The sequence below is a fragment of the Canis lupus genome, chromosome 8, assembly GCF_048164855.1.
Source record: "Canis lupus baileyi chromosome 8, mCanLup2.hap1, whole genome shotgun sequence".
NCBI lineage: Eukaryota > Metazoa > Chordata > Mammalia > Carnivora > Canidae > Canis > Canis lupus.
Genome location: NC_132845.1, coordinates 19,836,890 through 19,864,779, shown reverse-complemented (window position 1 = coordinate 19,864,779; position 27,890 = coordinate 19,836,890). Strand labels below are relative to the sequence as shown.

The window sequence follows — 27,890 nt, the reverse complement described above, 5'->3', positions numbered from 1 at the left end:
ACTCCAGGATCACACCCTGGGCCAAAGGCAGGCTCTAAACCGCTGAGCCACCCAGGCGTCCCTCCTTTCCAATTTGAATGCTTTTTTTTTTTTAAATTAATTAATTAATTAATTTATTTATTTATTTTTCTTGCCTAACTGCTCTTGCTAGGACTTCTAGTACTGTGTTTGATGAGGAGTAGCAGGAGCAGACGACCTTATCTTATTCCTGATATTAGAGGGAAAACTTTCAGTATTTCACCACTGAGTATGATTTTTAGCTGTGTGCTTTTTTGTAAATGGACTTCATTATGTCTAGGTAGATTTCTTCTATTCCTAGTTTATTGAGAGTCTTTTAAATCATAAAATGGTGTTGCATGTTGTTAAATGTTTTTTTCTGCATCAGTTGAGATGATTTATGTTGTGTTTGTTCGTTCTGTTAAGTGTAGTATATTACACTGATTGATTTTCATATGTTCAGTCATCTTTGCGTTCCAATAATAAATTCCAGTTACTCATGGTGTAGCAATCCTTTCAGTGTGCTTTTGAAATCACTTTTACTTTTAGTTCAGAATTTTTTGCTATCAATATTAATCAAAGATAATGGTCTGTAGTTCTCTTGTGTCTTTGTCTAACTTTGGTACCGGTGTAATGCTGGCCTCATTGAATGAGCTTGGAAACGTTTCCTCCTCTTTTGGGAAGAGTTTCAAGAGTATTGGTGTTAATTCGTTCAATATATTGGATAGAACTCTCCAGCGAAACCATTTAGTCTTGGACTTTCCTTTTTTCAGGAAGTAGGGTTTGATTACTGCTTTAATCTCCTTACAAGTTATAGGTCTGCTCATACTTTTTTATTGCTTCATGATTAAGTCTTCCTATGTTGCATGTTCCTAGGAATTTATCCATTTCTTTTTGGTTATCCCACTGTTTTTGTTCAAAGTACTTTTTTTTATAATCCTCTTCGTTTCTGTAACATTGTTTATAACAACATCTTTCATTTTTTTTATTTAATTGACTCCTTTCTTTTTTTCTTAATTAATTCCTAGCAGAGGATTTATCAGTTTTGTTGATCTCTTCATTAAGCCAACCCTTTATTTCATTGTTTTTTTCTGTTGTTTTTGTGTTCTCTGTTCCATTTATCTCTTCTCTGATCTTTATTATTTGCTTCCTTCTTCTTACTTTGGGCTAATATTTCCCTTTTCTAATATCTAGAGTTGTAAAATTAGGTTGTTGATTTAAGGTCTTTTTTTAAAATTGTTTTTAAAAAAGATTTTACTTATTCATGAGAGACAGAGGCAGAGACACAGGTAGAGGGGAGAAGCAGGCTCTATGCAGGAAGCCTGATGTGGGACTTGATCTCAGGACTCCAGGATCACTCCCTGGGCTGAAAGCAGACACTCAGCCACTGAGCTACCTAGGCGTCCCTCTTTTTTCTTTTTTAATCTAAATATTTACAACTGTACACTTCCCTGTTAGTATTGCTTTTACTGTGACCCTCAAGTTTTGGTATGTTGTGTTTTCATTTTCATTTGTCTCAGTATTTTATAATTTCTTGTTTTTCTTTGTTTTGACCCATTGGTTATTTAAGAGTGTTAAATTTTCACAGATTTGTGGATTTCCATTTTCTTTTGTGCTGTTGATTTCTAGTTTCATTTCAGAAAAGGTACTTGTATCATTTCAGTCTTGAATCCTTATGACTTGTTTTGTGGCATAATGTTCCGTATATACTTTGAAAATAAATTATATTCTGCTGTTGTTGGGTAGATTATTCTTTGTATGTCAGGTGCACTTGTTCTGTAGTGTTATTCAAGTTCTCTGTTCCTCATTGATAATCTCTGTGGTTATTTTATCCATTACTGCTTTTTTGGGTATGTTGATTGATCTTTGTCTTGTGCATCATTTTGACTTCCTTCTCATTTCCTTTCATGTGTATTTTTTAGTTATTTTCTTGTGTTTACCTTGGCAATTACAATTAACATTTTAAGATTATAATAATCTAGCTTAAATTAATACTAGCTTTGTACGTGTAATGTAATGTAATACTAGCTTTGTACCTGTAATGTAAATGTTTCTATGTAACTCCATCTGTCTTCTGTTTTGGTTCTACTGTTTCAAGTTACTTTATCAGTAGTACTGGCTTCTTTGTTTACCTGGGTAGTTGTCTTTATTGTTCTTTATTTTTATAGTTTTGAGTTCTCATTTAGTGTGTACTTTCATCGTAGCTTGAAGGACGCTCTCAAACATTTCTTGAGAGGCAGGTCTACTAGTGGTTAACTCTGTAGCTTTTGTTTTTCTGAGGCTCTCTTAATCCTTTTTTTAAAGGATAATTTTGCTGGGTATAGAATTTTTGGTTAAAAAGTTTTTTCTTTTCACACCTTATTATGTTGATGCTTTGTAGCTTCCATGGTATCTGATGAGAAATTAGCTTTTTATCTTATTTAGGGCCCAATGTATGTGACTAATTGCTTCTCTCCTGCTGCTTTTACTCATTCTTTGTGTTTGTGTTTTGACCATTTTATATTAACGTGACTTAGTCTGGATCTATTTGGAGTTTTCCTTTTTTTTTTTCTTTAAGATTTTATTTATTTATTCATTAGAGCGGCAGAGACACAGGCAGAGGGAGTGGCAGGCTCCATGCAGGGAGCCTCATGTGGGACTCAATCCCAGGACTCCAGGATCACTCCCTGAGCCAAAGGCAGATGTTCAACTGCTGAGCCACCCAGGCATCCCTGGAGTTTTCCTACTTGGAGCTTGTTGAGTTTGTTAGCTGTTTAGCTTCATGCCTTTTATCAAAATTTGGATATTTATCACCATTATTTTTTTGAAATACTCTTTCTACCTCTTTTTCTCCTCCTTTGTCTCATTATAAATAGGCTGGTATACTTGATGGTGTCCACAGGTCTCTTAGGCTCTGCATTTTTCTTCATTTTATTTTTCTACTTCTCAAATTGTTAATTTCAGTTTACCTACTTTCATATCCACTGATGGTCTTCTGCTTGCTCAAATCTTTTGAAGGTCACTAGTGAATTTTTCATTTTAATTATTGTTCATCTCCAGAATTTGTTTTATAAATTAACTGTTTCTTTTTTTATTTCTTTATTGATGTTCTCTATATTGAGTCATTATTCTTGTGGTTTTGAAGTGGCTCTTCTAACATAGTCATACCTGCCACAGGTAAGTAGGCACATTTAATCTGAAGATTGGAAATTACTTTAAATGTACATGGTAGGGCAGCCCGGGTGACTCCATGGGTTAGCGCCAACTTCAGCCCAGGGCGTGATCCTGGAGACCCGGGATTGAGTTCCATATCAGGCTCCCTGCATGGAGCCTGCTTCTCTCTCTCTGCCTCTGTCTCTGCCTCTCTCTCTCTCTGTCTCTCATGAATAAATAAATAAAGCCTTAAAAAAAATGTAAATGGTATAAATATATCAGTCAAAAGAAAGAAAATGACACTGGATAAAAGACATACAACTCTACTAATGTAGGCTTATGAGAAATTTACTTCAAATTCAGTGACATAAGTTGGCTAAAAATGAAAAGATAGAAAGATTATACCATACAAACAACCTAACTAAGAAGCAAGAATAGTTACATTAAATTCTGGTAAAGTAGACTTCAGAACAAAGAAAAGTACTAGGGTCCAAGAGGAACCCTAGTTCCACAACCCTTGTTGTGTGTGTACCAAACAATAGAGCTGTAATCTACACTAAAAAACAAGCAAACAAAACAAAACAAAAAACTGATAAAGCTGAAAAAGGAAGAGATGATTCCACAGTTATAATTGAAGACTTTAATACTCTCTTCCACAACTGATACCACTACTAGGCATAAGATCAGCAAGAATATAAAAAAACTGAAAACAGTAAACCATAAGATCTAAATGATGTATATAAAACATGCCATCTAGCAATATAATAGGAATATACATTTTATTCAAGTATTCCTTAAACACTCCTGAAGATAGACAACATCTTCAACAATACAAATTTGAAGAATGGGGAAAGAAAAAACAAATTTGAAGAATGGTAATCATACAAAATATATTCTCTTACCATATTGGAATCAAATTAGAGATCAGTAACAGGAGAATCTGTCGATTGAAAATTAACACACTTCTGAATAATCCATGGCCTAAAAATTCTCAAAATTAAAAAAAAAAACCTTACTGAAGATGAAAATAGAGCATATGAAAATATGCTAAAGCATTGCTGAGAAATTTACAGCATTAAATGTTACATTTGAAAAGAAAATTTTCATATAATAGAAAATGAGAAGTAAAAGAAACCCAAAGCAAACAGAAAAAGAAAATAATAAATTTAAGAGTAGAAATAAATGAGATTAAAAAGCGAAAAATCACTGAAACAAAAAGCTACTTAATATGAAAAATCAACAAAATTGATAAGCTTCCGCAGGACTGACAAAGATAAAAAGAAAGTGGATAAAAATTACCAATTTAGTCATGTAACGGGATATCACTGTAGATCCTTTTAGACATTGTAAGGATAATTAGAGCTTGCTATGAACAATTTACAGAAATTTAACAATTTGGATGAAATAGCCCAGTATCTTGAAAAACAAACCAACCACAACTCATTCAATATGAAATTTATGTTTAATGGCCCAGTAATTGTTAAGGGCATTGAATTTAGAATTGTGACACAGTTCCCAAGAAAGAAATCTCTAGGCCAAGATGGAGAGTTTCACTGGAAAATTCCAAACTGGAGAATTATTTTAAACAATTTTAAGAAGAATAACACCAGTTTTATATAATCCTTTCCAGAAAATGGAAGAGGAAATGCTTTCCATTTCATTTTATGAAGCTAACATTACATTGATAATAAAAAAAATAGATGGATGCGGTACAAAAACAAAACTCTACAGATTAACATCTGTGATAAACTTAGATGCAAAAAGTTCTCAATATTAGCAAGTTGAGCCAAACAATGTATAAAAACGATTACACATTACAAACAGGTGGGGTTTATTTCCAGGTATGTGAAATGGATTCAGCATTTGAAAGAGTCCAATTTCATTCTTGTGCATGTTTATTTGAATTTCTCAGCATCATTTGTTGAGAAGACTGTCTATCCCTTTTGAATGTTCTTGGCATCCTTGTCAAAAATCATTTGACCTTTTTAGTGAGAATGTATTTCTGAGCTATCTATTATAGTCCATTAGTCTGTATGTTTGTCTTTCTGCCACTACCACATTGTTTTGATTACTGTAGTTTTGTGGTTAAGTTTTAAAATCAGGAAGTGTGAGATCTGTAACTTTGTTCAATTTCAAGATTGACTATTTAGGGTCCCTTGAAATTCCATGTAAGTGTTAGAATGAAATTTTCTGTCTGTAGAAATGCCCCTGGGATATTCATAAGGATTGCATTAAATCTACTTTGAGTAGTATTAATATTTTAATGTTACTAAGTCTCCTAATCCATGAACACTAGATGTCTTTTCACTTATTTTTGTCATCTTTACTTTCTTTTGACAATGTTTTCAGTATATAAGACTTTAGCGTCTTTGGTTAAGTTTATTCCTAAATACTCTTTTCTAAAGAAAATTATTAATTAATTAACTAATTTTTTAAGTAGGCTCCCCACCCAGTGTGGAGCCCAACATGGGGCTTGAACTCATGACCCCAAGATGGATACTTGAGCTGAAATCAAGAGTTGGACACTTAACTGCACCACTGAAGAGCCCCAGTATTGTATTCTTTTTGATGCTTTTGTAAATGGTATTGCTTTCTTAATGTTTTTTCAGAATGGTCATTGTCTATTTATGGAAATGCAGTTGACCTTTGCATGTTGATTTTTTTTTCTGTATTATTTTAATTTTTTTTCTTAGTTTTCTTGAGATATAATTCACATACATCACTATATAAGTTTAAGTTCTACATCATAATGGTTTGAATGATGTGGGGGCTAAGGGTGCTGACTCCCTACAATAGAAAATCCATGTATGACTTTTGACTTCATGGCAACTTAACTGCTAATAGCCAACTGTTGATCAGAAGACTTACCAATAACATGAAGAGTGGATTACTACATACTTCATGTGATATATATTAGATACTGTTCTTAAAATAAAATAAGCTAGAGAAAAGAAAATGTTATTAGGAAATTCATGAGGAAAAGAAAATACATTTACAATAGTGTACTATGAAATATCTGCTTGTAACTAGACCCATACAGTTCAAACCTGTGTTGTTCAGGGGTCAGCAGCATTGTGAAATGATTATTGTCATTAGTTTAGTGTCATTTAGTGTCATTAGTTTTCATGTGATGAGAACTCTTAGGATTTACACTTTCAATTTTCCGATATATCCTATAGCAATGTCAACTGTAGTCATTGTGTTATACAGTACATTTCTAGTACTTAATTATTTTATATCTGGAAATTGTACTTTTTGGCCATCTTTCTCCCATTTCCCTCTCCCACTACCACCCTGCCTCTTTTAACCATAAATCTGATCTCTTTGTGAATTTTTTGTTTCTTTTTTTTCCTTTTAGATTCCACGTGTAGATGAATGAGGTCATGCATTGTTTGCCTTTCTCTGACTTATTTTACTTAGCATGGTGCCTTCACGGTCCATCTAGGTTGTTGTAAGTGGCAAGATTTTCTCCTTTCTTATAGCTGAATAATACTCTATTGTATATATTTACCACAACTTCTTTGTTTGTCCACTGATGGACACTTAGGTTGTTTCCATATCTTAGCTGTTGTAAATAATCTGCTATGAACATAGAGTGGTGGCAGTTATCTTTTCAAGTTAGTGTTTTTGTTTTCTTTGGATATATACCCAGAAATGGAATTGCTGGATCATAGGGTAGTTTATTTTTTGAGGAACCTCCATACTGTTTTTCATAGCGTCTAAACCAATTTACATTCCTGCCAGTACCACACAAGGGTTCCTTTTCTCTTTGTTTTTATCAGCTTTTGTTATTTCTTGTCTTTTTGATCATGGCCATTCTAACAGGCATGAGGTGATACCTTGTTGTAGTTTTGATTTGCATTTCCTTAATCACTAGTGGTATTGAGCATCTTTTCATGTACCTGTTGGCCATTTATATATCTTCTTTGGAAAAATGTCTATTCAGATCCTATGACCATTTTTAATTGGGTTATTTGGTTTTTAGCTACAGAGTTGTATGGGGTCTTTTATATATATTTGGGATATTAACATCTTATTAAATATATGGCCTGGAAATATTTTCCCCCATTCTGTAGGTTGTCTTTTCACTTTGTTGATTGTTTCTTTTGCCTTGCAGCTTTTTTAGTTTAGTTGAATGTAGTCCTCCATGTTTGTTTTTTATTTTGTTGCTTGTTTTTTAGATGTCATCCGAAAAGTCATTGCCAATACCCGTGTCATACTGTGTTTTACTTCTAGAGGTTTCATGGTTTCAAGTCTTATATTTAAGTTTTAATCCATTTTATGTTAATTTTTATAAGTGATGTAAGATAAAGTGTGTGTTGATTTTTATATGCTGCAACTTTGCTGAATTCATGTATTAGTGTTTTTGTAGAATCTTTAGAATTTTCTACATATAAGATCATGTCATCTACAAACAGATAACTTTATTTCTTCTTTTCCAGATTGAATGCCTTTTGTTTCTGTTTCTTTGCCTAGTTATGCTCTTGGTAGGAATTCCAGCACTATGTTAAGTAGAAACAGTAAAAATGGACATCCTTGTCTTGTTCTGATCTTCGAGGAAAGGTTTCTGTCTTACGCCCTTGAGTGCAATGTAAATTGTGGGGTTTCCACATATTGCCTTTATTATGTTGTGGTAGTTTACTTCTATTCCTAGTTTGTTGAGTGTTTTTATCATGAAGTAAGGTTGAGTTTTGTCCGTTGTTTTTTCCTGCACCAGCAGAGAAAATCATGTTGTTTTCATCCTTTATTTTGTTAATGTATATTATATTGATTGTCTTAGGTTGGACTATCCTTGCATTCCAGTAATAAACCCTCCTGTAGTCATAGTGTATACACTTAACGTACTGTTGAATTTTTTGCTGTATTTTGTTGATGTTTTCATTCCCTTTTCTACTTAGGTAATTGAGGGCTCACCGATACCTTTCATAATGAAGCCATACTGCAGTGTATAGTATTCTTTATTCTGTATTCAGTACTGTTCAGTGACTTTGATAATATATTTTTCAGTAATCATTCATATATTACCAATATTTGGTTGCGCATACCTCATATTAATCACAACGTGTTATAGTCATATGATACCTGGATTCTGCACTGTGATTTTCAGTCATGGTTGCACATTTAGCTCCCTAGGAATTTTTCTTGCTTTTTTTTTTTAATTTCTATATTTTTTTATTGATGTTTGATTTGTCAACATATAGTATAACACCCAGTGCTCATCCTATCAAGTGCCCCTCTCAGTGAGGAGTTTCTTTTTAATATATAAGTATATTGGTTGGAAAGCCTGTTTTAGATGATTCTGACTGCATATTAGAGTTGTCTTGAGGTACTTAAAAAAAACTATGGAAACTGAGAAACTATAACAAATTTGAATTAGAAACTCTAGGGAAGAAGTTCTGGCAATCTGTGTTTTTGAAAAGACTTGATTTAGCATGGTTAGTTTTGACCACTAGTTCACAGTTTCCTCAGCCACAGAAAAGGACAGTTAGCCAAACTATTTTAATTAATTAAGGTCATTTGCAGGGACCTTGAATGTAAAGCATTTTATATTATGGTCTCAAAGGAGATCCACATGTTTATTACTTCAGGTATATGATAGCTAAGTTGTTCTCTTCTGCCCATTAAGGAAATGGATGGGCATACCTGTCCAGATAGAGATCCACCTCATTGCCGCACAGGATGCAGTAATACAAGTAGGTAGGACCAGATTTTTTTCTTAGGTAAATCTGCCTACATAATCTTTTTTGAGTCCCAACATTTAGCATAAAGAAAGCGTGGTGGAGGTAACCTTAGTTTGTTGTATTCATAGGCCAAAAATTATTAGTCATTCACATAGATTACAGTAGACTAGAACCTTCATACTGCAATATGAGATGAGTGTGTTGGTCTCCTAGGGAGCCATGGACTGGGTGGCTAGAACAACATAAATTTATTTTCTTATAGTTCTGAAGGCTAGAAGTCCAAGGCAGGTTTGATTTCTCATGAGACCTCTCTCCTTGGCTTTAGATGTCAATTTTCTTGTTATGTCCTTAATTGGCTTTTTCTTTGTGTATATGTATCCTTGGTGTTTCGTCATATGTCCTAATCTCTACTTGTAAGGACACCAGTCAAATTGGATTTGGGCTTACCCTAATAGCCTCATTTTAGCTACCTATTTAAAGGTCTTGTCCCTAGATATAGCTGTAATCTCAGTTAGGACTAGGAGTTAGGACTTCAATATATGATTGGAGGGGGACAGCAAATTCAGCCTGTAACATTGCATTCAAAATGTTCTATATAACTGAATGAGTTGAGTTAAAGGAAATTATATAAAAATTTTTTTTGTAATAAACATTTAACATACTTTTAGAGTACAAAGATGTAAAACGTCAAGTCCAGTATGTAACTTTTTGGTTTATTGTGGCAAGTAATTATGCACCTTTGCCATCTGAAAGTATTTTAAAGATTTTATTAAAAATATCATAGATCTGGGAGGGTATTACAGCCTTACTTTTATATCATTTATGATATGAATTTGTTCTAAAAATTCATTATGACCCATTTTAATTTTTATGATATTGTCAAAAAAAAGGTATAAAAGTTTGTTCTATTGTTATTAAGGCAACCTGAAAGTTAATGATACAATAATAAGTGTTACAAAAATTTATATTATTCATATTTTCCAATTTGTAGAAATATTAAGTAAGTTTTTCTCTCTTGTGCATACACTGATGGCTAGGAGGGAGAAGCAGATAGCCAGAAGTGGGCAGTGTGTCTAGATAAAACAAAGTCAATAAAAAAGTTTGCTTTGGGGATCCCTGGGTGGCACAGCGGTTTGGCGCCTGCCTTTGGCCCAGGGCACGATCCTGGAGACCCGGGATCGAATCCCACGTCGGGCTCCCGGTGCATGGAGCCTGCTTCTCCCTCTGCCTGTGTCTCTGCCTCTCTCTCTCTCTCTCTGTGACTATCATAAATTAAAAAAAAAAAAAAAAAGTTTGCTTTGTTGATTCCCATAATCGATTGATTTCAGGCTTTAATTATTCACTTACTAATAGTTAGCCTGCTGCTTTGTCTCTGTCCCTTCATTTAGGTATTCAAACACCTTCCAGTTGCTCAAAACACAGTATGTACAACAAAAATGTAGTTCCTGTTCTGTTGGAACTTGGGTTCATTGGGAGAAATACATTAATCAAAAATGATATCAATTAAATATTTGAAAGGCATTAGAGCTCTGAAAGAAATAGTCCTTCAAAAGCGTATGACAAAAGAACTTGACATGGAGTGCTTGAGGAAGACTTCCAGAGTAAGTGACATTTTGAGCTATGATCTGAAGGAAGCTCAGGAGTTAAGGTTAACTACATTTATGTGATGAAGGGCTGGGGAAAGGAGAGCAGAGAATTCCAGATCAGAGGAACTACATGTGCAGGGGCCCTGTGATGAGGCAGAACACACTGAGGAATTTGAGAGAGGGCCAGAGTGATTGAATCCCTGAGAACTGTGAGGGGTAAAGTGTAAGAGCAGATGGAAAGGTGGGCAGAGCCCAGCAAAGCCTTTTCAGCTATGATAAAGGTTTGAGACTGTGTCCTGTGAGAGAGGAAAATGGGTTCCATAGAGGAATGGTGAGCTTGAAAAGGTCACATTGCCTCTAGATGTGAAGAACTGATTAGAAAGGAACTGATAGATCCAATTAGGAAACAGATGCATTCATTTTTAAACATTCTTTCTGCTTGTGATAGTATACAAATACAGTAGTCACTAGGTTTTGTTTTTAGATGTCAGGGGTACATCAGTGAATAAAACATTAGTCTTTGCCCTCAAGTTTACTTTGCAGTGGGGGAAAGAAAAACAGATAATCAAATAACAATATAATCTGTCGAGTATAGTAAGTGCTAGGAAGAAAAATAAAATGAGAAAGGGAGATGAAGGGTGACTAAGGGTGCTGTTTTAAGATGATCTGAGAATTGAGATCATGGGAACGGAAGGAACCAACCTACACATATACTTGAAGGAAGAACTCCAGGCCAAGAGCATTTGATACAAAGTACATGGGGCCTGGTCAAGAAACAGCAAGGAGGCCAGCATGGCTGGGGTACAGTGATAAGAAGTGTCAGGGGATGAGGTCTAGGACTGAGTGTATTATAATTGGGTTGGACATGAACTATATGGCACTTATTACTTTGATAATCTATGTATATAGCTTTATACTAAAATTTAGTCATTTATTTTGCTGGTGATATTGTTCATGAAAGTAAACTAGTATTATTAGGTTCTAGACAAATTCCAATGTATGGAGGCATGGTTTCCCCCACACCACCAAGCAGTTCTCCAGAAAGCGGCCTTGTTTCCTACAATCCGGCTCAATTCTATTTCACAGGTTAATTAATGTTACAGTCCTCCAAGAGACTTCTCACCCTCAACTTCAGATGCCATTTGCAAGCTCAGGTTGTCATTTGTGTTTCTAACTGGCTACCAATTAGAGGTTCCCATAACCCTGTCCATAGACTTACGATGCCAGTTGCAAGTCCACACTGTTACCTTTTACCTGTACTTCAGTCCCACTGACTGTAGATCAGAGGGTCCCATCAATTCTGTTGGGTTTGATTAATTTGCTAGAGCAGCTTACAGAACTCAGAAAGCCAGTTTATAATAAAGGTATATAACTAAGAAACAGCCAGACAGAAGGGTCATAGGACAAGATATGTGGGAAGAAGTGTGGAGCTTCCATTGTCTTCTCTAGGTGCACCATTCTCTCAGCACATCCCTGTGTTCACCAACCCAGAAACTCTCCGAACCTCATCCTTTCGGGGTTTTATGGCAACTTCATTATATTTGCAGGATTGATTAAATCATTAGCTGATGACAGTTGATCCAGCCTCTAGCTCCTATCCCTTCCAGAGCTCAGGTGGGTCAGGCACATGGTTAGCATGGCAACCTCTGGCTATAAGTCCCCAACCTTAGGTGATTTCCAAAACACACCTTAATATAACAAAAGACATCTTTATAACTCTCTATCCCTAGGAATTCCTAAGGGTTTTATGATCACTATGCCAGAAACAGGGGGGAAGACCAAATATGTTTCCTATAAATCACAATATCGCAACTATTCATCTTTTATAATTTCTCTTTTTTAAAAAAGATTTATTTTAGAGAGAGAAAGAGCATGGGGCATGGGGGTAAAGGCAGAGGGAGAGGAAGAGAGAGTCTCAAGCAGACTCTGCACTGATCTTGGAGCCCAATGTGGGGCTTGAGCTCATGATCCTGTGATTATGACCTGAGCTGAAACCAAGAGTTGGATGTTCAACCAACTGTGCCACCCATGTGCCCCTCATTTAATAATTTCTAAGATCTATTTCGTCTTTTTAAAGAAAAAAAAATAGTCATCAAAAATACAAATGATTAGTGTTACTGCTTGAATTTTTGTACCACTTTCCCCAACCCTGAATTCACTTGTTGAAGTCATAATCCGCATTGCCTCAGAGTAAAACTTTATTTGCAAATAAGGTATTTACAGAGGTAATCAAGTTAAAGGTAGGTCATTAGGGAGGATGGGGCAAATCCACTTATAACTAACTGATGTCCTTATGAAAAAAGGGGTATTGGACACAGAGACATGCAAATGGAGGGAAGACAGTTTGAAGAGGCATAGGAAGATGATTAATAAGCCAAGGAGAAGCCTGGAACAGATCCTTGACTGCTCTCCATACACTTAATGAGGATAATACTGTTACAGAACTTTCAGGTTGAGGGGTGTCTGGGTGGCTCAGCTGATTAAGCCTTTGAGTCTTGATTTCGGCTCAGGTCATGGTTTGGGGGTCATGGGATCAAGCCCCAGGTCAGGCTCTGCCCTCTGCTTGAAATTCTCTTCTCCCTCTGCTCTCTCCCTCCTCAAATAAAGTTTTTTAAGAAAACCTTAAGGTTTCTTACTGTGTGTGTGTGTGTGTGCATTTCACTAATTTCTAAAGCATTTAAGAAAATTGAGAATTAAAAGACAAGTAACAAAAAGTAAACACTGCAGCATCATATTCATAGTTGTTTACTTTCCAAGAAAAATTTAACTTTGAAACTTAAAGGTTCTTCAGGGTAATTCATACAAATGTTTTCCAAAAAGATTGACCTTTTTTTTGTTTTGTTTTTAAACTTTTGTACCAAGATATTTCACAAACCTATTTACTTAAAATTTATTGTCGGATTGATATTTTTTTCATTCCAATATTACATTTCAGAGTAACTTTTTCTGTTGTTTCAGTGGTTATGTTCAGAAAAAAATTTACCACCACTTGGTGGCACCACTTGGCTTAAAAATGAATCAATCTGCTGTTAATGGCTGTTCTACATAAATGATTAAATTCAGAGGGGATCAATTTGATATTAAGCAACTTAATATTATAAATATTTGATTCTTATTTGTAAACAAAATAATAATTGGTGTTGTAAAATTGAGTTGTATTAAATGCCAAGGGGTATTTTGATAGGTAGTTTGATAGGGAGGGAAGCCTACAAATTTTTGATAGAAATATCTTTTTAATTCAGGCATCATTTATATTCTGCCTTAATCTTCTTTGTCTCTAAGTATCAGAAGAAAATACCTTTAATATTGGAAATAAGCATCTTCAGCTTTTTTTTAATGTTAACATTTTCCAAGGTATGTAGTTTATTTTGTGTTATATAAAGCTAAGAGATTGGATATTTTTCCAGGTGATCAAGGTAAATTAAACAAATAGGAAAATAGGATATATAAATGTGTTTCATTTTTCTTTCTGCAGCATACTGAAAACTAAGGCAATCCTTTTTAAGATATTTTATTTGTTTTATTTAAATAGAGAAAAGATCCAGAAATGTAAGATGTAGAAAGTTATTATGCCTCAGGCATGACTTTTACTCCTAGTTGGTGTCTAATATCATAATAGCTAAAGCATTTGTGTAATTATTGTATTGTAGGTTGCATATACAGCTTATAAAAGATAGTGATCCATGTCTTTAAAATTCAAATGTAATACATACAGGAAAGTGCACATTGTATAAGTATACAGCTCAGTGAATCACCACAAAGTAAACACCCCATGGCCACCACAGATCAAGATAGAGAATACTGCCAGCAACCCAGAAACTTCCTATGTTTCCTTTCCTAGTCACTCATTCTTTCTTATTTCCTTGGAGGAACTACTGGCCTGGCTTCAAAGAATATCTTTTTTTTTTTAAGACCTGCTTTTATACTTTTATATAAATAGAATTATATAGTAAGGTTATTTTGTCTCTGCTTATTTTGCTTAACATTATGTTTGGGAGGTTCATGGAACATCACAAAACGTGATGTTTTCAGATATAGTTGTAGCTCACTTGTATTTTCTGTCTTTTTACTTTTGAACATTGGGATTGAATAATACTAGTAATATTTTTGTGTGTTTCTCAGGGCACATGTACAATATTTATTTGAAGATATACCAGGAATCAAATAGCTGGGTCATTGGTGTATATGTGTTCAAATTTAGAAGATAATACAAAAATTGTTTCCAATACAACAATATGGTTGTATCTGTCCTGTTAATGGGATGTGAGGATTCATGTAACTCTGTATTTTCACCAGCACTTGGTATAAATAGCCTCTTCAATTGTAGCCCTTCTGGAGAATATATTTCCCTGATTCCAAATAAGATCGAGTACTTTTTCATAAATATTTGACTGTATATTCTCTTTTGTGAAGTTTCTTCTATCTACCTTTTATTTATTTATTTGTTATTATTTCTATTATTATTGAGTTTTCTATATTCTTAATTTTTAGGAGTTACATACTTTGTGGATATGAGCCCCTTTTTTCCTATTGGAGTTTCTGTCTTTTTGTTTTTAGAAGTTTTTATAGGTGCTAGATAGAAGGCCTTTGTTGAGTTATATTTGTTAGAAAACTATATCCCACTTTGACTTGATTTTTGCCCTACTCTTATTATTTTTGATGAAAGGAAGGTCATAATTTTAATAGAGTTCAGTTTATCATTGTTTTCCATTACAGTCAGTGCTTCTTGTATCCTGTTTAAGAAGTCTTTCCCTCCCTGCTCCCAGGAGATGAATGTATTTCTTATATTATCTTCTAGAACAGTGGTTCTTAACTAGAGGCAGTTCTTCCTTCTCTCACCCCACACCTTCTACTCCTGTGCAGAAAACTTGGTAACTTTCAGAGACCTTTTTAGTTTTCACAACTAGGTGAATGGAGTACCCCTGGCATCTAGTGGTTGGCTAGGGATACTTGCTAAACATCCTACAGTACACAGTATGCTAAACGTGCACAAAACAGTTACCTAGCCTAGAGTGTCACTAGTGCTGAGGTTGTAAGACAGTGTCCTAGAGACTTTATTATTCTGCTTTTTGCTTTCTACTTTGTACCTAGAACTTATTATTGTATATTATTTTGTTTATTGTTCATTTGTTTAGATTTACTTTCTAACTAGAACTGGTTGTATATATTCTTGACCCTTTGAACAACGTGGGGATTAGGGACACTGACCCCTGCATAGTCGAAAATCAGTATATAACTTGAGTCCCAAGAAACTTAGCTACTAATAGCCTGCTATTGATTGGAAGACTTCCTGATAACAATTAACACATATTTTGTATATGTGTTCTGTACTGTATTCTTACAGTAAAGTAAACTGGAGTAAAAATTATTAAGAAAAGTATAAGAAAAATACATTCATAGGACTGTACTGTTTTACTGAAAAAAAAATCCATGTCTAAGTGGACCTACGTAGTTCAAACCCATGTTGTTCAAAAGTCAACTGTATTAATGTAGAGTATAGAGGTCACTTTTTCTTTGCTTTTTTTCTTTTCCTTAAGGATATATATTTTATGAAGCACCATTTATTGAAAAGATTGTCTCCCCACTGCTCAACAGGATCACCTTTGCATAAATCAAATGACCGTATATATACATGGGTCTGCTTTTGGGCTCAGGTTTTTTTTTTTTTTCCATTGGTTTACTGTATCTACCCTTAAACCAAAAGCATGCTATTTGTAACTTATATGGCATTATAGCAAGTCTTTAGATTCAATAAGGCAAATCTTTCCATCTTGTTCTTGATTCTTTGCACTTCCATATAAATTTTTATAATCACATTATCAGTTTTTTTGTCAAAAATTGAATTTATTCATTAATTTGAGATAGAGTTGCCATCTTTGTGGTATTGTCTTTCAGTCCATGAATGTCATATTGTCCTTTTATTTATTTAGGTCAAGAATTTCAAATTCTATGATCTCAAGACTCATTTAAATTCTTAAAAAGAACTTGTTTATTTGGTTAATCAATGTTTCTCATCCTTGGCACAGTTGACATTTTGAGTCAGATAATTTATTGTTTGTGGGAAGAGTTTTCCATTAAATGTTAACATAAATAATATAATTTTGTGAAAAACATACTTCCCAAAACAAAACTTAGTGGGAAGAGTAGCATTGTTTTACATTTTTGTAAATCTCTTTATTATCTAGCTTAGTAGAAAACAGCTGGATTCTTATACCTGCTTCTGCTTTAATCTTTTGGAATATCATGAGTCATATAGACTGTAAACAACCCCATTGTACAGTTTTGAGAGACTGGGAGTGAAAAAGGCAGATAAGGTCTTCATGTTATTATTAAAATAGTTCTGATTATAAAGATCCCCTAATAGTCTCAGGGACCCCTAGAGGTCTGCAGATCACACTTTTGGGAACTGCTGCCCCAGAGATTGCAACATTCATCTTTGACATGTAAGAGTCTAATTAAACTATTTTATATTTTACAGAGAACTAAAACACTTTAATTATATTCCTTTTACCCAATTTATTTTCTATAATACCCATATTTTTTTAACTGTATGTGTATTTTAAGTCCCGTAAGACAGCATCATTGTTTTGTGTCATTATTTTAGATTTTCCCACATAGTTACCGTTTTTAAAAAAATGTTTATTTTAGAGAGTGTGAGTGTGGGGAGGAGCAGAGAGAGAGGGAGACAATCAGACTCCCCACTGAGCAGGGAGCCCAGCATAGGGCTCCATCCCAGGACCCTTAGATCATGACCTGAGCCAAAACCAAGAGTTGGATGCTTAACTGACTGAACCACCCACATAGTTACCATTTTTATCACTTTTTATTCTTTCCTGCATTTTTAGTTCTCCATCTGTAATCACTTCCTTTTTTGTGAAGAATACCTGTGCTGAGAAATTATCAGTATTTTTTGTCTCATCGTGTTCTGTATTTCACCTTCACTTTTGAATGATAGGTTTTTACTGGTTAGAATTCTGAGTAGGCATTTGTTTTGTTCTTTTTTAAAAGATTTTATTTATTCATGAAAGACACAGAGAAAGAGGCAGAGACATAGGCAGAGGGAGAAGCAGGCTCCATGCGGGGAGCCTGATGCAGGACTCGATCTCAGGACCCCAGGATCACAACCTGAGCCAAAGGTAGAGACGCTCAACCACTGAGCCACCCAGGTACCCTGGCATTTGTTTTCTTCTAACTACAATATTATCCCTTTGTGTTTTGGCTTCTGTTATTTCTGTTGAGAAATTTGTTGTTAATCTTGTAAATGCCTTCTAGCCAAAAAGCCCATCAAGAACACTAATAGTTTTTATACTTGTTGCAGTGAGCAATTCTGCATGTATTTATAGGGAACCTTTGGGTACTTTTTAAGAGAGCATTAGAAAAAACCTATTATAGGATTTGAACTTTGTGTAACTTTAGAGACAGTCTAAGGAAGTAGAAGTTTGCTATAAATTGGAGGTTGTCAGAAAATGGGAACATTTTAATATTGCCATCTCTTGTTTAATTGAGGTGAAATTCATGTATCATACAATTAATCATTTTAAATATACAACTCATTGTTTAGTATATTCATAATATAATGCAACCACCAGCTCTCTTGTTTCAAAATTGTCTCAACACCTTTATAGCTATTATGTAATCATTTCCTACTTCCTCCTTCCACTATCACCTGATACCCTTTACTTTATCTATTCTGGATATTTCATATGAAAGGAATTATGCAATATGTGACCTTTATGTCTCACTTCTTGGATTTAGCATAGTCTTTTCAATGTTCATCCAAGTTGTAGCATGTACTTCATTTCTTTTTTTTTTGTTATTATGAATAATGATCCTGTAAACTTTCATGTACCAGTTTTGTTGTGTACATAAATTTTCATTTCTCCTGTATATGAATCTAGGAGTTGAGTAGCTGGGTTGAATGATAATTTTCTGTTACCTATTTTTAGAAAACACTAAACTAGTTTTCCACAGTGGAAGCACCATTTTACATTCTCACCAGCAATGGACAAGAGTCTCTATTTCTTTATATTCTCATCAACACTCATTATTTTTCATGCTTTTCTTTTTTTTAATTAAAACTATCCTAATGAGGGCAGCCTGAGTGGCTTAGTAGTTTAGCGCCACCTTCGGCCCAGGTTGTGATCCTGGAGAACCGGAATCGAGTCCCACGTAGGGCTCCCTGCATGGAGCCTGCTTCTCCCTCTGCCCTCTGCTTTATCTCTGCCTCTCTCTGTCTCTTTCTCTCTGTCTCTCTCATGAATAAATAAAATCTTTAAAAAGAACAAAACAAAAAATTATCCTAATGAGTGTGAAGTGGTATCTCATTGTGGTTTTCATTTGCATTTTTTAAATGGCCAAGGTGTTGAACATCTTTTCATGGATTTCTTGGCCATTTGTATATTTTCTTTTGAGAAATGTCCATTTATATCCTTTATCCATTTTTTTTATGCTTCCTCCTAGTCCTACTCCTATTTATATTCTTTCCTTTCCACTCAAAGAGTTTCCTTTAACATTTAACATTTCTTGTAAGAGTGGTGTAGTAGGAATGAATTCCTTTAGCTTTTGCTTGTCTGAGAAACTATCTTCTGTTCTGAATGATAGCCTTGCTGGATAGAGTATTCTTGGTTGTATGTTTTTGTCTTTTTAGCACTTTGAATATAACATACCACTCCTTTATGGCCTATAATGTTTCTTCTGAAAAATCCACCGATAGCCTTATGGGGTTTCCCTCATATGTAACTGTTTTCCTTTTTCTTATTTTTAAAAAATCCTATCACTTTTTGCCATTTTAACACTATGTGCTTTAGTGTGGTCCTCCTTGGGTTGATTTTTGGGGGGGCTCTCTCTGTCTCCTGGATTTGGATTTTTGTTTTCCTTCCCCAGATTTGGGGAAGTTTTATTTCTTCAAATACATTTTCTGTCCTCCTTTCTGTCTCCTTCTGTGGTCCCTATAATGTGACTGGTATTACACTTGGATTTGCCAAGTTCCTTTAATCCGTGTTTGTTGTTTGTTTTAATTTTTAAATTATTTCTTCTCTCTCCTTTTCAGCTTGATTACTTTCCATTACTCTGTCCTTTGGATTGCTCATCCATTCTTCTGCTTCTTTTAATCTATTTATTCCCTCTAGTGTGTTTTTAATTTTAGTTATTGAGTTCTTCATCTCTGATTGGTTTTATGTTTTCTACCTCTTTGTTGAGGGCTTCACTGAGGCCCTCCACTCTTATCTCAAGTCCAGTGAGTATCTTTATGACCATTACTTTAAATTCTCTATTAGGCATATTGCCTATCTCCATTTCATTTAGCCCTCTTGCTGTGATTTTTGTCTTGTTCTTTCATTTGGGTCATAGTCCTCTTTCTCCTCATTTTGGCTAACTCTGTCTGTTTCTATGTGTTAGGAAAATCATCTGCATCTCCAGCTCTTAAAAGTAGTGGCCTTTATAAAGAAGAGGTCTTGTAGTGCCCTGCAGTGCAGTGTCCCCAGTTCACCAGAACCTGGCATTTCAGGGGTATCTCATATGTGTGTTGCTTTTGTCCTACTGTTTTGGCTGAGCCACATTTGCCTTCATTCCAGTCATCTGCAGTGGCTCTCTTTGCCACTCTTTGTTATGGGCAGGGTTTGGTCCCTGTGGTGTTAGTGGGCTAGTCTGGGCCACCTTGGGCTTGAGTTGAGTCAGACCAGGTGTTTGCCAGAGCTCTGGTAGCACTGATCTGCAGGACGCTTTGCCTGTGTTGCCTCTGAGAAGCTTTTATTGGTGGGCAAGGCCTGCAGTCAGACCAGATGTCTACCACCCATCCCACTGCTGGGGCCACAGCTGAATTAGTGTGTGTGTGTGGTTATTTTTCCCTCTCTCTGGAGAATGAGTCATTTTGGAGTTGTACTTGTCCCTGGCAGGGCTGATTGCACACTGCCACCCTTGTGGCATTGCTTTGGATAGACTCCTGTGGGTCTGCAGGAGACCATGGGGGCAGGGTACAGTGCCAGCAAGATCTATGTCAGCCTATTGCAGGAGGGGATCTGCAGATCCCTGGGAGAACTTTTGTCCAGGCTGAGATGGAGGGACTGAGTCTGCAGAAGAGCGTGGGGGCAGGGTAGCCTGTTAGCATACTAGGTAGGTAGAGAGTGTTGGTGCTGCACTGGTTCCGACAAGTATCCTTACATCTAGGTTAGAGAGCACAGGTGGGAAGTGGCACTTGCTAGCTCTTTTGTTGCTGGAGAAATCTTCCAAAGATCCTGACCCCTCCAACACATGCTCTGAGATTAGTAAACAAATCTCCCTCCTGTATAAACCCCAGGTGTTTTTCAAACTGTTGCTTCTGTGTTGTATCAACAGGGCTGTTTGTAGGGCTGTCTCTTGAAGAACAGGGACTCAGTTTCCTCTTGCCCTGTCTTAGCACCAAGTCTTCTGATTTTTAAAGTTCCAGTCCCTCTGGTTTTCAAAGCCAAATGTTATGGGGATTCATATTCCCAGGGTAGGTCCCCTGTGCCTGGGGTGCCTGGCATGGGGTCTCTTGTTCTCCCTTCTCCGTGCCTGTGCATCCCTCCCTCCTACAGACAGTTTTATTGGTCAGTTTGGCCCCCAACGATGTCTCCATCCTTCTTACCTTCTTCTCTACATTTAGCTGTGGACAGTCTGCTCTAACAGTCTTCAAATCATTTCTGAGTTTTTTACACTGATGTGGGTGTTACCTGATTGTATCCATGGGAGGAGGTGAGCTTAGGGTCCTCCTTTGCTATCTTCCACATTAGTTCTCTGCTGAGCTTTTGTCCATTTTTAAATTGGGTTATCTTTTTGTTTTTTAGTTGTTAATATATTCTGGATACTAAATCCTTATCAAATACATCTCAGTAATGCTCTTTGATGGAGAAACTTTTATTTTGATAAATCCAAATTATCTGTTTTTTCCTTTTGTTCATCAAGCTTTTGGTGTCAAGTTTAAGAATTTATTGCCAAATCCTGTATCGTAAAGATTCATCCCTATGCCTTCTTCAAAGAGCTTTACTGTTTCAGTTTTAGTGTTGATCCATTTTGATTTAGTTCCTATATGTGATATGAGATAGGACTTCATTATTTTGCGTGTGATTGTCCATTTGTCCCATGACTTTTTTTGAAAGGACTTTTCTTTCCCCACTGAATGATTTTGGCACCTTTGTTAAAAATCATGTGGCCATGGGTGTTTGGGTTTATTTCTGGATTCTCAGACTTATGCCAGTAGGTTCTGTGTCTGCCCTTATGCCAGTACCACACTTGATTACTACAGCTTTCTAGTAAGTTTTTAATGAGAGTGAGTATTCCTACTTTATTTCTTTTCAATATTGCTTATGCTCTTCAGAGCGCTTTGCAGTTCCACATGAATTTGAGGATCAGCTTATTCATTTCTGCAAACAAAGGCTCTTAGAATTTTCATAGGAATTACACTGAATCTGTAGATCACTTTGGGAAGTTCAGTCATCTTAATATTTCATTTTCAAATCCATGAACATAAGATGTTTTTCCATTTATTTACACTTTCTTTAATTTCTTTCATCAATGTTTTGTTTGTGTATAAACCTTTTACCTCCTTGGCTATATTTATTCTTAGGTATTTTATTTGAATGATTTTGTAGATGGAACTGTTTTCTTAATTTCCTTTTGGCTCATTCATTGCTGGCATAGAGAAACAACTGATTTGTGTTTTGATCTTATACCTGCCAGTTTGCTGAATTCGTTTATTGGGTTTGTGTGTGCTTGGAGTCTGTGGTATTCTCAAAATAAATAAAATCATGTCATCTGCAAATAGAGATAGTTTTATTTCTTCCTTTATATTTGGATGCTTTTTATTTATTTTTCTTGTATAATTGCTGTGGCTAGGACTTCCAGTACAATGTTGAATAGCAGTGGTGAAAGCAGATAGTCTTGTTACTGACTGTGGAGTGAAAGCTTGGTTTTTCACTATTGATGAGTATGGTAGCTCTGAGTTTTTCATGGATGCCTTTTATTATTTAGGGAAATTCCCTTCTTTTCCTAGTTTGCTGAGTGTTTTCATCATTAAGTAATTTTGGATTTTGTCAAGTATTCTGTGTTTATTGAAATGACCATGTGTTTTTTTTCCTTTGTTCTGTTAATATGGTATATTAATTGATTGTTTTTCTTGTTTTGAAACATCTTTGTATTGCTGGAATGAATCCCACTTGGCTATAACATATAATCCCTTTAATATGCTGTTGGATTCAGTTTGCTAGTATTTTGTTGAGATTTTTACATTTGTATTCATAAGGGGCTATAATTTTCTTTCAGTATCTTTGTCAGCTTTGGTTTTAGGGTAATGCAGGTTTTAGGGTAATAATGCTAGCTTTATAAAATATTTTAAGAAATGTTTCCTCTTCCATTTTTGGAAGTTTCTTAAGGATTGGTGTTAATTCTCTAAATGGTAGAATTTATTGTTGAAACAATCTGCTCGTGAACTATTCCTTTTGGGGAGGTTTTTGATTACTGATTCAGTCTCTACCTGTTGTAGATCTATTTAGATTTTCTGTTTATTCTTTTTTTTTTTTTAAGATTTTATTTATTTATTTATTCATGAAAGACAGAGAGAGAGAGAGAGAGAGAGACAGAGACACAGGCAGAGGGAGAAGAAGGCTCCGTGCGGGGAGCCTGATGTGGGACTCGATCCCGGGACTCCAGAATCACGCCCTGGGCCAAAGGCAGGCACTAAACTGCTGAGCCACCCAGGGATTCCCTCTGTTTATTCTTGAGTCAGGTTTGTGTTTCCTAGAAATTGTCCTTTTCATCCTGATTATCTGATTTACTGGTTTCTAATTGTTCATGATATTCTATTACAATCCTTTTAATTTCTTTAAGGTCTATAGTAGTAGTGTCCCTACCTTTATTTCTGATTTTAGTTATTTGCATCTTCTTCCCCCCCCCCCCCAGTTGATTTCTTTGTTAGTTTTGTTGATTTTTTTAAAAGAACTAACTTTTGGACACCTGGGTGGCTCAGTGGTTAAGCCTCTGCCTTCGGCTCAAGGCGTGATCCCGCGGTCCCAGAATCAAGTCCCACATCAGGCTCCCTGCATGGAACCTGCTGCTTCTCCCTCTGCCTCTCTCTCTGTGTCTCTCATGAATAAATAAATAAAATCCTAAAACAAAACAAAACAAAACCTAACTTTTATCTACTTTTATATTTTCTTATCTTATCTTTCTTTCTTATTCCTTCCTTCAGTTGATTTTGGGTTTGGTCTGTTCTTTTTCTTGTTCCTTAAGGTATGAAATTAGGCAATTGATTTGATACCTTTTTTTTTTTTTTTTTTTTTTTTTTAAGGAGCTTGCAAGCATGGGGGGAAGGGGCAGAGGGAGAAAGAGAATCTTAAGCAGACTCCATGCCCAGGGGGTAGCCTAACTCGGGGCTTCATCTCACAACCCTGAGATCATGACCTGAGCTGAAATCAAGAGTCGGATGCTTAAGTGACTGAGCCATCCAGGTACTCCTTGATACCTTTTTTAATGTAGGTGTTTATAGCTATAAATTTCCTTCTGAGTACTGCTTTTGCTGCATTCCACATCTTGCTATGTTGTGTTTTCATATCATGTTTACCATTTTAATGAATTAATATTAACTAATTAATAGAGAAGGTAGACTAAAGCTAGTATCCCAGCTTATAATTAGTAAAGAAGGTAGCAATCAGCTCAGTTAGAGAAGGGCATATATGGTAATATGTGTTACACATTGGCCTTGTCTGAAGTGATTATTCTGTGAGGTATTTTTATGTTCAACAGGAGAACAATATGATTTAGCTGAAAGCATCAGATTAGTGTTTGGACTTCAGAAGCTACCTGCTCTTTTCCCCTCAGGCTCATTATTGTCTCGTTATGGGTATTTTTTTCCTGCTACTTTTAAGATTTTCTCATTGTTTTGCATTGTCATCACTTTTATATGTATCTAGATATATTTTTCTTTTTGTGTATCCATCTTAGAGTACCTGATGCTCCAGAAACCATGGCTTGATGTCTTTGGTCAGTTTTAGAAAATTCTCAGTCATTAACTTTCCAAGGATTGCTTCTGTCCTATTTTCTTCCTTCTATACTTCTGGGATTCCCATGAAGTATATGCTACATCTTTTTTACTATGTCCTCTTTTGGCTCTATTCATTTCTCTGTTTTCTGTTTTTTTGTGTCTCCTGTCTTCATTCTTAGATACTTTAACCTTTTTCTAGTTCACTCTTGTTTGTTTTGTTTTGTTTTGGTAGATACTCTTTTCCTCCCAGTTTTATTGAGATGCAAATAACATATTAATTAACTCTTTAATTGGATCTAATTTTTAGTTTTATTGCATGGTGACCAGAGAATATGGTCTACATAGTTTCTATCTCTATTGGAAATTTCTCTGTGGTTATTATAATATATAGTCAGATTTTATAAATGTTCCACTTATATTTTAAAATAATAATATCTGTTTATGTTTAAAATAAGAATGTCAATTTCTTGTTGTATAGTGCTCCCTATATACTTAATCGTGGACTTTTTTCTTTATGTATTTCCCAAGAGAATTTTGAAAACCTGGCATCTTTAAGTGGGCATTTGGGTTTTTGTCATGAGTGAAAATAGTTATCAACGTTTATATATTGTATACATGCTGTAAATCTAATTTCTTCAAAACCTTTGCACTGTAGATTTAATTCATTCAGCTTATAGAAAATGTCGGCCATGTAACATGTTTAAATAAAGCCAGTCTTCCCACTAAATCAAAGTAACCCTTTTCAGTAAAAATATGGCTTTATTCTTTAAATTCAGGTGTCATACTGTCATTGTTGACAACTTTTTCATTTCTGAATTTTAATTCTAAAACCGGGAAGTGGAATGAGGAAGGTATGAGAGAAGGAAAAGTAAATATGGAGGGATAAAAGGCAAAGTGAGAGAGATAAGACACTGGAATCTTGTCTTGGGTTGTTTTTTCAGAGAATTAAGACTATATAGCTTTTCTATATTGTTTGTTTTACAGCCATGGGAAAGAAATATGTATTTCCCAAATCTCTCTTTATTTGGTATCCAGAAGTTTTTATATATGGCATTATCAAAGCAATGCAGTACCAAGGTTCTGAATGGTGGCACTCTTCTAGACCCTTGAGAGATTCCATTAACAAATACAAACATCTATGCCCTTGAAACTTAGTTCTGTAAGAGGGATACACAAACAATAACCAAAATAAATAAGTACAGTATGTTAGAAAGTGTTTTGGGGTAAAAAAGGATAAACTAATATGAGTTTATTTGAGAATGCCTGCAGAGTAGAGAAGGTAAGAGGGAGCTTGGGATATAATTTTAATCAACATGGTCTAGGTAGGCATTATTCAAAAGAAAATGATTGATCAAAAGCTAGAATTAGATGAGGGAATTTGCCATGAGTATCTGGAAGCCAGAGTGTTCTAAGTGGGGAATAGTCAATGATACTAAGACCTTAACATGGGAGAGAATGTGTTCAAGGAATAGTAGGTAGCTAGTGTGACTTGAACTGAATAAGTGAGCTGAGGAGAGGAGTAAAGAGTGGGGTCAAAATGTTGCTGGAAAGGACTTTTGTAGGGGGTTACAGGCTATTAATAAAGATGTTGTGTTTTTTCCTCTAAGAGGATAAGACCAAGAGCCATTGAAGGATTTTGAAGAACACTATCTGTCTTAGGTTTTAAAACAATTCCTGTGGTTGTTGTGTTAGGAATAGACAGTAGGTTGGTAAGAGTAGATGCACTAAGACCAAATTGGGAAGCTATTGAAATAGTATAGGGAGAGGTAATAGGAGACCTGAAGGTAGCAGTAGTGAGAAGTGATTGGATTATGGATGTAATTTAAAGATGGTGGCAATAGGATTTCTTGATAATTTTGATATGAAGTCTGAATAAATGAATAAAGAAGATTGCTCCAAGGTTAGTGAGCTGAAAAACTGATGGAGACAGCAGATCTGTGTTGGGGAACCTTTCTTTTTAAAGTGAGAGAAGGGTGATCTTAAAAGAGATAGTTTAAGAAAACTGGAATATTGTCTTTGATCTCTTGACTTTTGGGGGTTTAAAGCCTCCCTCTGTGACTTGTCAGTTTCTCTTAACACTTGGAGATATTTACAAGTTAGGTATTTTGTAGCCATTTTGTTGTGTGCAAAGAAGTTCATGAATATTATATCTTCTTGGTGAATTGTATATTTTATTATATGTAACATTCATCCTAAGTAGGTGTAGTGCTTTTTGCCTTAAATTCCTTTTGATTTTTCTGATAGTATGTAGTTACTGACATTTGTCTAGTTTATCTTTTTATCACCTTATTTTTAACCTCATCATTTCCTTTATAAACAGTGTATAGCTTGTTTCAAAACAAAACAAATGTGAATGCCATTTTCTTAATTTATAAACTTCTAATATTTATTGAGAAGACTGATGTATCTGGACTGCTTTCTGCTTTTTATTTTCTCTTTGCTATCTTCTGTTGTTACTTTTTATTTTAATTTAATCTAAGTTTCGGGAACCCTGGGTGGCACAGTGGTTTAGCGCCTGCCTTTGGCCCAGGTCGTGATCCTGGAGACCTGGGATCGAACCCCACGTCAGGCTCCCGGTGCATGGAGCCTGCTTCTCCCTCTGCCTATGTCTCTGCCTCTCTCTCTCTCTCTCTCTCTCTCTCTCTCTCTCTCTGTGACTATCATAAATAAATAAAATTTTAAAAAATTTAATCTAAAAAAAAAATTTAATCTAAGTTTCTTTGCTTTTTAATTCTCTACATTTGAAATTTATGTATCTTATTTCACTATTTTATTTGGTTACCCTTAACATTTTAATATGTTTTTAAAAAGGTTTTCTTTGAATCAGTGTCCACTAGTCTAACCTTCCATGTTGAAGTCTTTTGGGCTTGTTAGTTCCCATATTATTAAGTAACATATAACTTTTCGTAATAATCCCTTGAACAATTATCAACAGTTACTACATTTAGTTGCCTTTTTCAGTGTTTTAATTGCTGACTAATGTTTATCAATTCTTTTTATATATGTATTCTGTTTATTCATTTGACAGAGAGTGAGAGAGCACAAGCAAGGGGGAGCATGAGCAGGGAGAGTGGCATAGGTAGAGAGAGAAGCAGGCTCTCTGCTCAGTAGGAGCTGAGGGTTGGATCTCAGGACCCTGGTTGGGATCATGAGCTGGGCCCATGGCAGACACTTAACTGGCTGAGCCACCCAGGGACACCTTTTTATTGATTCTTATGTCTGTCTTTTTGTATATTGTTATCCCTATATGGTCAAAGAGTAATTCTCTAATCTGTGGATAGTGAACTTTTAGAATCCTAGCTTGTCCAAATGTCTGTATTTTGTTATGTTTAAGTGGTACTTTAGCTAGTTATAGAATTCTGGGTTGAAAAATATTTTCACATCTTTCACCATTGATGCTGACAAAAAAACCATAAGACTGGGAAAATAGGCATACTTACACATTGGAGGTAGATGTGCATATTGATAGAAATTTGGGAAAATGATTTGCAAATGTGTATT

The 27,890-nt window shown here is 35.3% G+C and overlaps 1 protein-coding gene across 26 annotated transcripts in view; it reads left to right on the top strand.

The window, feature by feature from the left end:
- The window catches only part of ZNF644 (zinc finger protein 644), a 175,029-nt gene that overhangs the window by 47,777 nt on the left and 99,362 nt on the right, over positions 1 to 27,890 (top strand). For 9 of the 26 annotated variants that reach the window (XR_012035043.1, XR_012035042.1, XR_012035041.1 and 6 more), the window contains exon 1: positions 6,485 to 6,580. The exons of the other annotated variants lie outside the window; for them this stretch is intronic. Coding sequence is in view for 4 of the 9 variants with exons in the window: in XM_072834437.1 (XP_072690538.1) it covers positions 6,501 to 6,580 (80 nt within the window). In the remaining 5 variants the exon portion in view is untranslated. Of the gene's footprint in view, positions 1 to 6,484; positions 6,581 to 27,890 lie in introns of those variants that run through there. 26 annotated transcript variants of the gene reach the window in all.